The 10,466-nt window shown below is 37.1% G+C and overlaps 1 protein-coding gene across 1 annotated transcript in view; it reads left to right on the top strand.

The window, feature by feature from the left end:
• Window positions 1-8,529, top strand: part of Dbx (homeobox protein Dbx) — a 35,672-nt gene extending 27,143 nt beyond the window's left edge. The window contains exon 4 of the mRNA XM_078194177.1: window positions 7,782-8,529. Coding sequence (XP_078050303.1) covers window positions 7,782-8,024 — 243 coding nt within the window. The 3' untranslated portion in view covers window positions 8,025-8,529. The remainder of the gene's footprint in view (window positions 1-7,781) is intronic.
• Window positions 8,530-10,466: the final 1,937 nt, after the last annotated feature.

Genomic DNA, 10,466 nt, shown 5'->3' on the forward strand with positions numbered 1-10,466 from the left:
GAGCGTGCCTCTCTCTCTCTCTCTCTCTCCTTCTTTCTCTTTCTCCTCCCTTTCTCTCTATTCCTCTCTCGCGTCCTCCTCTCGCCAGCTTAAACGTTTCGCTTCTTTTTAATACGATCACCCTGAGGCCGGGGTAGGAATTATTCGCCTTATGGATTCGCCGTCGTACTTTCTTACTTGCCGCCTCTCCCACTTTTCCTTGGCCGCATCGCCGAGGGGATGATTTAGAAGCGTGGAAGGATCGCGGGGGAGGGAGGGGCGGCGAGATTTTATGGCGACACGATTGATATTGCGCTTTCCGAGGCGAACGGTTGTCGTGCTATCGACAGGTTTAATTGTGACGCGGATCATTAAGGATTTAGGGGGCGGGAAAAACGCGAGAGAGTGTGGCCAATAAGTTAACGATCTCGAGGGGCCCCGCGGGGGTGTCGGGCTAAGTGGTGGGACGCGAATGAAACCGATTGGTGGTATTTAATGGATGGGCAAATTAAGCGTTTATGAGTGGGCTGGCGCTGTTTACCTTGCGTTTGCCGCGGATATAAATTCCGCCCGCGTTTCGTAGTTGCGTATTTTACGAGAGAGATTTAGTCGTGAAACTGTTTCTATTCTTTAAACGATGCTTGGTGTTTTTAACACAAGAGCGACCGTCTGGGGCTGCCGACGAACTCGCAGAATTTTTAATTTGTCTGCGAACGTGGAAATAAATACTATCATATTGAAATTTTTATAAAGAATCAAAATGTTATTTTATTATGTATTGAGAGTTATTTTAATCGTTAAGATTTTATTTTGGGACGCCCGCAACCCTACTTATTGTCAAAAAATTGAAAGGGGTCTTTCGAGGGTTAAAATCGTGTTTTATAATTCTTCTTAGAGTTTATTTGATATTTTTTAACAGTTGCGTTATGTCAATATATGTCTGTTAAAAATGTGTATGTACCTTCCATTAGAATAAAACTAGATAATCAGGATCACTAAAACAACAAAATATATAAATATCAAACAACTTATCCTTTCAGTCATAAATATTAGAATTCTTAAAAGCTTTGTTATATGAATTACACAAAGATTGATCGAATACAAAAATGTTCGAAGTACATAGGGTTAAAATAAACGTTGAACTTCCAAAACATCTATACTTCAATTTACAACTAAAAATTATATTTCATCGAAGCTCTGATTTCAGAACAGAACAGCTTCCTTGTACGTACGTACGGTTGCGCGGGGGTCGATCGTAATTCATAAAAATGATCGAGAACTGAAAGCATAACGCGTCGCAGGAACGAATAAGACCCGTGAACACCGAACAATTCAACTTCCCCGAAAAGCATCGCGTCTTTCGCACTGGAACCGAGCCGCTTTGTTACTTTTGTTATATAGTTTCCCGGTCCTGTCTGCCGCTGACGGGACAATCAATCACCCTCGCCACTCACAAAACGTAAAACGAAAAGGAGAAGAAGAAAGATGTGGGGGGGGGGGGGCGGCAGCACGCCGTAGGTAGGGGTGAATCGGAAGTACGAATCCCTTGATTTTCCCGGAATGCATCATTCCGTAATTTCCGGTATGAAATCCGTATTCGTGATTTAAAAACCGTATTCGAGATTTGAAATCCGTATCCGACATTTAAAATTCTTATTTGAGATTTGAAATCCTCGCTACGGCGATCCACCCTAATATCTCAGCCCCTGAATATTTTACATAAACGGGAAGAATCGCCGGTCACCATTTATGCACATCTGCATTTCAAATATTTAATTTTCATTTACTTTCAGGAGCGAGCTCGTTACATTTAGTTTGTATTCTATGAAATAATTGTAACAAAGAAGCTGCTAGTTGTATGCATGTTCATACGCAAGTTCAATTTGTTTTATTTCGTTTTATGGTGAACTTTATGTTCTCTCCGATTTTAGTTAGTTTTTGTGTTATTAGAAGAATGAAATCATTTTGCCAATCTTATATTTTTTTATTTTGAAATTCATGGAACTGTGCTAATAATATTAGCGTGTGTCACGAGAAAAATTTAAATAAGATTAATAATGGCACTATTTTCAAACACCGCGCGCCAGTCACCTTACGGTGAGTTTCGTGTTAAAGATACAAAGATTATATGTTTTCACAAAATATTTGATTCAACGCCATTGCTATGCCAAAGTCTCCATAAAATCCTGAGGCCGTCTCAATGGCGCCGAACAAAGGGTTCCCTCACACGCGCCCCTTCGCCACTTAATCGAGCATTAAACACAGATTACGCTGGAAAAATGTCCAGCCCCTTTACTCCGCTTCGTGAATCAGTGATTTCAATTCGCCCGCATTTCCCTCAGGTCATTCGCCGAAGTCGTTCAAGTTTTATTAGTCCTTAAATGATTATTCCGTAATTCCAAACTACGATCTCGTCGTGCAAGTCTAAATCTGAGATTTGTGTGCAAGAATAAACACTTAAACATGAATCAATAACTAAAATCACAGATGGTACAATTTCAGCAGCCTATTTTTCACATTTGTTGGATGCTTCTCAGGATATATTTTTTATATTATCTTTTATGCATTTTCATTCTTGCTTCTTTGATCTTCCAATTGAGCCTAATCAATTATGACATCATGTTATAAATAATATAAATAATTGAAAAGAATTTGATTATCTGCTTATAGCTATTTCGAATTATTTAAACAATTAGTAAACCGTATAACACATGATAGATTTGGACGAAGAAGAATTTTTTATTTGAGGACTCTTTTTTTATCTTGTACAGTTTTTGAATTACAGCGACAAAATAAAAACTAGTCGAATATTTGAGGGTTATTTCATCCCTTAAAGTGAAAATTACGTAACACATATCTACACGTGCTCTGCATGTACCCACAGTTTCAGAATATTTTCAATTTCCGAAGATCGTCCCTTGTTAGCAGAATCTATTGTATAAATTCCGTTGCACACTGTGAATGTTCGCCGTCGAGCGAGACGGTAACTCAGCGTGGTACGAACTTTTCCATCGGCGGATCAGAAAATTTCATTAAGCCACTGTATGAGAGATTTTTTTCGTCGAACGAGCGTTTTCCAATTTTCGCGGCGGCTTTCAGCGGCGGCTTTCGGCGTTTCTTCTTCCGTTCACGGGGTTGAATGCGCGCGGCACGGCGACGAAGGACGGCAAGAAAGGGTGCGTAATTTTCGTATATTAAAGACCATGTATTACCGAACCGCTGAACGGGCCAACGTCAAACGCACATGAACTCTCCTGAAAACGTTCTCCTTCCACCGTCGTGTGCCCGTCCACCGTTTTCCGCCGGCTCGCCTCCGCTTCGCGCCACCCTAATCCTCCACCCTGTTCGCCACTTTATTATACCAGCGTAGCCTTAAGCGACGTCGAACCGCTTCACCCCCGCCGCGGATTGATTTACCTAAACTGCTTTCCGGATTTTCATTGGTCGCCGTGGACGTGCGGACGCTTCTGTGTGTGCTCGTGCACCCGACACGTTTCGCTGGACCACGAAGCTCTGCCCCTCCACCCCCCCTCTCGCGCTTCCATAATGATAGCAGTAATTATTATTAAATTAACAACAACATCGTCGAATTAAATATTGTCAAACTTCAGCGATCATCATCCCGATGCTCATTAACCCCGATATTCCGGTGCAGCTGAGCGATTTTCTTTTTCGATTATTATTGGATTGCGGACTTTATGCTATTATGGTGAAAATAGGGTAGATTATATTGAAGACAGCTGGGGTGATTGAAAAAGTTTTCGAACTTGTTTCGTTTGCAGCTTTTTAAAATTGTCAGAGAGGGGACTGTTTGGACAATTTTTATATCGTACAGAGATTTGCAGTTTAATGATTACTATAATATGAAATGGGACGAGAACTAGTTATTAACTATAGTGTGATATGCATATAGATTTTATAAAACTTAGAATAAAAATGAACTTAGAAATCATTTCGATTAGCTTTTTGGAATCAGGAAAGAATAATATATAATTGCGGCAAAATATATATAATATTTATACTTATCTCACGAGTATATACTTTATACAATATTTATGAACAGACTGCGTATCTTTATGGAGATTAAAAATTATCTAGGATAATTCTAAGAAATATAAATTAGATGAACATATATATCTTCTTTCTCTTAACAACTGCAATAAGTTGAAAATAAATTAACAGTATCCTTAAATTCTTCTAATGCAATTTTACGTTTATATTAGACTTATTCTTACATATAAAACAAGAATATAACATTGTTTCATAAAACAATCCGCGGTATTTAAGACAAAGCACCGCCACTCGTTAATAAAAGTCACTTCTCTAAATAAAATCAATTTCGATATCCACGACGTCCTTAAAACATTGTCACATACCAAATATTAAAACAAAGCCTAGATTTTAACAGCGCATAAATTATGTCCGAATATTAATAAATATTTGCCCGCTCGTCGCGCCCGACACTGTTGCGATCGGTTGAATAAAGTTTAACGAGGTTTCCGTTTTATGCGGAACGAAACAAAAGCGACGGCGGCATAAACAACTTTCTATAAATTGATTGTCAAACACTTCTATTTGCATAAATCGCATTTACAATACGTTCGCATGATCCGCGCGTGCAATTACATTCCTGTCAGTGGCGCAAGAACCCTCGAACAGTTTGGCCGGCTGTTCGGTACATTTATATTCTGCGCCCGGGCGAAACAAAAACAGAAAATATGATTTATAATCCGGCACATTATCGGGCGAGATACTTTACAGAATATCAAACAAAATTTTCGAAACGCGTTCAACAAGCGTGCCTGCGCTTGACAACCGCGTCATTATTAATATATTGCGCGGCCCGCGGGAGCGTGCCGGTAGGAAATTAATAAAAACGTTTATTATTTTTTAATATCTTATGGGGCATTTTATGGACCGTTTCCTGTTCACGGCGGGTTCACGGCGGGGTCCGCGTGCAGCTGTCACGCGAACGAATTTCATATGTCGATGCGCTTTCCGGTTGTCGTTGTCGTTGTTGTTCTTGTTGTTGTTGTTCTTGTCCACGCTCTCGTTTTTTCTTCCTTCTTTTTTTTTTTTGTTTTCAAACTCTCATATACGCGACCGAGGTTTCCATTAATAATGGATTTTTGCACCCGTAACGAGCTTGTCGGCGCACGATCAATCGCCCCCGAATTTCAGATCGATCCGGAACACGGATTGGGGAACGTATCGATACACACATTTTTCAGCTCGAGCCCCGCCGGCAATGAATTTTGATTTAGTTAATAGATATACAGAACGCGTTTACCCGGTTCTACGATCGCGTTCCGTTCATTAAACTCGAACCACGCTGTGATAAATCGTCATTACGGTTTAATATGTTTTCGATGGACCGCGGGGCTTCCATGGATTTGTGGAAAAACGTGGGAGACGAAACATCGGGCGGAGGGAAAAATTTAACAACGCGATCAATTTCAATTCGTTCAAAGAATATTATGAATGACAATAAATGCTAATTTAATATTAAACGAACTGTAGCATTGACTGGCGATGCGTTGCCTTACAAGAGGGAAAAGATTCAATTTATTTAGATTGCGTACAGTTTTTATTATAGCAGTTGTTACAGTAACGTAATTTATCCAATAATTTTCCATAAAAAGGTTTTAACCGTGGTAATTCCAGTTTGTTGCAATCGTTGTGGAGAATTTATATTTCACATAAACATGTAACATATAATTGTTAAACACAGTAAACATTATAAATAAATTCCAGTTCTTGTTGCTAAAAAGAAGTATATATTGGACTGAAATTTATTTATATATTACTGACGCATTGTAAATTATCATAGAATTGGTAAGATATTCAGCAACGAATGAGTTTCATTAATATTATCGCAATAAAATTATGTAACAGTCAAAGGGTTAAACTATATTAAAATTCTTACTATTCTTTCACTTTATTTCCTTATAGTAAAATGCAATTTTCGCAACACTAAGACACGAACTTACGATTCTTGTTAACTAAAAGGCTCATTCATCGAAAGTTATCAAAGGACGAAAGGCAAGAAATGACTCCCACTTCCTCGAGTTTTATTCAAAAGAGTTCAGAATGCTTCGAACACGGTTTTTTATATGTCGACGCAGCAGAATGATCCCCTCGGGTTTTGATTTTCGAGCGTCCTCGGTTCGAGTGTTCAACCCCCAAGCGAGCAACGTCTTCGGCTCGATATTACCCCTAATCTGCCACCCCGAAGAAAGCGCGCGCTTTAAAATGATTTTCATAAAATATGTGCGAGTAAAATACGTAAAATACTTAAAATACGTTCAAGAGTTTGTTTGAAATATCTCTATTACTCTGGCGAACTTATAACTATTAATAACCTTAATAATACTGTAATAATTCATAACCTATAATTATATTATAAATAATTTTATAACCTTAATAATATAGTAATAATTCATAACCTATAATTATATTATAAATACTGTTATAACCTTAATGATGTAGTAATAATATATATCCTATAATTATATTATAAATCATTTTATAACGTTAATAATACAGTAATAACTAGGAATAATCTTAACAAATTCTGTCTTCATTATATCTTAACATTTAAATGACTGCATATCATTATTCGTAGGCTTACTCTAAGATCTGCAATTTTCAATAGAAAATGGAGAGAAAATACATATAGGAAATTAAAAATCTACATATTTATTAATCTTATAACTAACATATTATAAAGGTAATTTTTTAAAATAAGTTTAGTAATTCTGCAATAAATTCAGAGAAATCTCGTTGCCGGTCTTTCACGTCTCAGCATTGAAACACAAGAAATCGTACGAGCAATCGTTTAAGAATTTGACGCTTTCTAAGGAAGATTCGTCTATCGCCTAGACACCATCTACTCACAATGATAAATGGAATTACAGACGCCGTGTAATCACGCGACAAAGACCGATCAGTCAACGGTAGATTGAGAATCCGGTCCGAGTTTACCCCACTGCCAAAGAGCATATTAACGCGTCAGATCGTTAGGGTTCCGCATCGTGTCAAGCGCACACGCCCCGCCAGATGAAAATACGAAAACAATTTCGGCGGATTAATCGCTGGCAGATCCATGTAATTTTCTCGCCTCTGATATATTCGTTTAATTTATCGTCTATAATTTGCGAGCGCAAATTACGAACTTCGTTTCAATCTTGTTGAACACGCGAAGCACAAAGCAACAGGGACAGCAGTTGTTTCAATTCCATGAAACTGTTAATCCCTCGGCACCATGATTTCTTTTTAATAGCCGCGATTATTAGTACTTGTTTTACATTGATAACTTTTACAATTGAACGAGAAAAATGTTTGTTTCTTGCGTATGTTCATTTACTTTAATTTCTAGATTTTGATAACATTATTTTTTGTTATCATTAGGAACCACATAAAAATATATATTCTTCTTTTATATTTTTGAAGAAAATACAAAATGATAAAACGCCGTAAATAATTAGTCTGAATAAATAAAATTCAATAGGAAATTGTATTAAATTAGATTCTATGAAAATATCTTTGTGCAAATTCTCGTGGGTCGTTTCAGAAAAATTAGAATTCTAGATTCCTTTGTTAACTGAAAGATTACTATAGAATAAAAATGCAAATGTTAATTACACGTTTGATTACATTAAAAAATCTGCATATGCCATAAATGCATGAAATCTATATACACATTATATTAACAAAGTTAAGTGATAATAAAGACCATGTTAAGCAAGTTCGATCGACTTTGAAATTCTTCGACGCTAATCACCGAATCTTGTTTGTTTCAGGTGAAAATCTGGTTTCAAAACCGGCGAATGAAATGGAGGAACAGCAAGGAAAGGGAGTTGCTAGCAACCGGTGGTTCCCGGGAGCAAACATTGCCGAACAAGAACAATCCGAATCCAGACTTGAGCGACGCCGACGGAGACAAGCCTAGAATGGACTTGAGCGACGTCAGTCCCGTGACGAGTCCTCAGCAGCCGGAAGAACAAACGGAGAATGAGGAGGACGAGGAGATCAATGTCACGTGAGAAGACATCGAGTAACGTCCGACCGGAAACGTGTTCATCGTTCGACGAACGAGGATCGAGGGATTCAAGATTGAGAGATTCGGAAACGGTGATCGTTGTGTACCGGAGGAAACCAATGTAAACGAAGCTTCGCCTCCCTAGACCCTAAGCGGAAGACCCTATTGTGTCTGCTCGCTGAAAGAATCGCGACAGGTTCGAGATACGTCTGCGCATCGCACGGGCGTATTTTGGATTGGTGCACGAGAAGCTGTCGTCGCGAATCGAGAAGTTCGAACGATTAGTTTTCGAACTGCCTTTCGAATTTCATTTTTGTTTAAGTATTATCACTGGCTGGAACACGTGTTACAACTAGACTGAGTTTCTTTATGTAAAAAGAGTAGATCGAATGCAAAACAGCAAAAACATTTAAAGAATTTCCTAATATCGTTGTACTAATTTCAACCGATTTAAACGATTAAAGAAAGAAACAAATTTTTATGTATAATAAAAATTGTCTGCGCGAATTGCAGGGAATAGAGACTAAATAGCAAGTCCTTTGTTTCATTATTCCCTTTTAATACATTAAAAATAATATATACAGAATTTTTACATTCCTCTAATCTTTACAATAATTTATATTGTATTTATCTAATTTTACCATAAATGCATAAAATCCGCAGTTTAGTTGCAATGAATATGACGCGATAATAAAAGGACTCGACAGTTTCATATGCACCAACTCAATGGAATTACGCGAGATTAAGTTAATTATGATTGTCAGTTCGAAGTTCTCGAAGAAGATTGAGGTTGTTAGTTATTTTCTTCGCGATGATTGGACTGTGAATTTTGTGCGTTTATAGAGATACGCGATCAGAAAATGAACTATAAAATCACTCATTGCAATAAAGTTTAAATCCTAGTTAAAAACAAATTAATTGAGCAACAAAAATTTGTGCAGAGCAAATATTGTTTCAGCTATTATTATATTGCGAATGTTTATGCGAATGACAATGTTTACAGTCCGTTTCATACGAACTAATTCATTTCAGTGTTAATTTATAAATATATTTTTACAGACGCGAAGCTGCATAAACATTCATGGTCGTCTAATAAATGTAAATTATAACAAAAGAAGTATATCGATTATATAAGAGTACATATACTTTTTAGTTAAGCGACGTACTTTACGAAATTTCTATGGGATCATAGACGTCCCAGGGTGTGCCTCCAGGTTTAAACTTTCCTAAAATCACATATTCTATCGTGTTTCTATGGGCGCATAAAACCAACAGCCCAATCATTCCTACCGAAAGCAAGGTATTTCTAAAAATCTGGATCATTTTCCACGGAGATACTCTATATATTATAATAATGAAAAGAGCTCGTACAACAATCACAACGGAATGTTGTTCTTGTTATTTTAATATGCAGAATCGATTATCCGCGAATGTCCGAAATTTTAAGGAACACTTTGTACATACTTGTTTCATCGTACTGCATTCGATTCCTGTATATACGAAGGTGGATCTCATAGGAACATAAATTAAAAGTATGGAAAAGGAAAAATGTAAAAAAAAAAATACAAGTAAAATCGACAAGACCTTGGCCCGTTCCCGAATATACGGCGCTAGAAAGCTTCAACCGCGCGGAAAGTAATCGCTTTGGACAATGGGAAACCGTAGCTTTTTATTTCATCGACTAAATCGATGACGGTCATTGTGATTTCTTGTGTTAGCGTGGACAATATAATAAAATATAGAAGGTAATCTGTACGACGAGAGAAACGTTTGCTTGTGTAATTAAATATAAGTAAACCGAATTCGAAAGTGTTTTCGTTTCGAACGGATTCCAGATTTCTATGTATGTATATGTACAATCGTGCGCGCAACAACCACGTTCGGATCACGGTGCCAATGTTTACACGTCTACCATGAATACTTTCACCCAATGCAATTTCAAACTAAATTGAGAACATGTATTATATTGTAATTAGAAGTGGATGTAAGTTCGCGACTTTTTTCTGTAAGGTATCGGTATAGGTTGTACTAGACGTAACATTACAATTCCTAAGATATGTACCTAAGGTCTAGATGTAACGCCATTCGGCATCGGGAAAACAACTGTAATTATTCATTGTGATGCACTATAATCTGTGTAATATATTGCAATAAAACTGTCTATGCCAATTATCCAATAATTTTCCCCTTTCTTTTTGTTTTTATTCATTCGAGGGGATAAATATCATGCCCTCTAAACGTAAACAATATGTAAGAGAAAGCAGTGAAAAAACATATATCATCAAAAGCTTACAATACAAAAATTTACATGTTATTGCTAATGTCAAGGTTAATACGTAATAATAACACATTGGAAACGTGGTGAACTGTTCTTTAGACTCTTCTAAATGAGTAAACATAGTGCATAAATCTCACGAGTTTAATAATAAATAATAATAACAACTTA

This window comes from Augochlora pura, chromosome 11 (genome assembly GCF_028453695.1).
Source record: "Augochlora pura isolate Apur16 chromosome 11, APUR_v2.2.1, whole genome shotgun sequence".
Lineage (NCBI taxonomy): Eukaryota > Metazoa > Arthropoda > Insecta > Hymenoptera > Halictidae > Augochlora > Augochlora pura.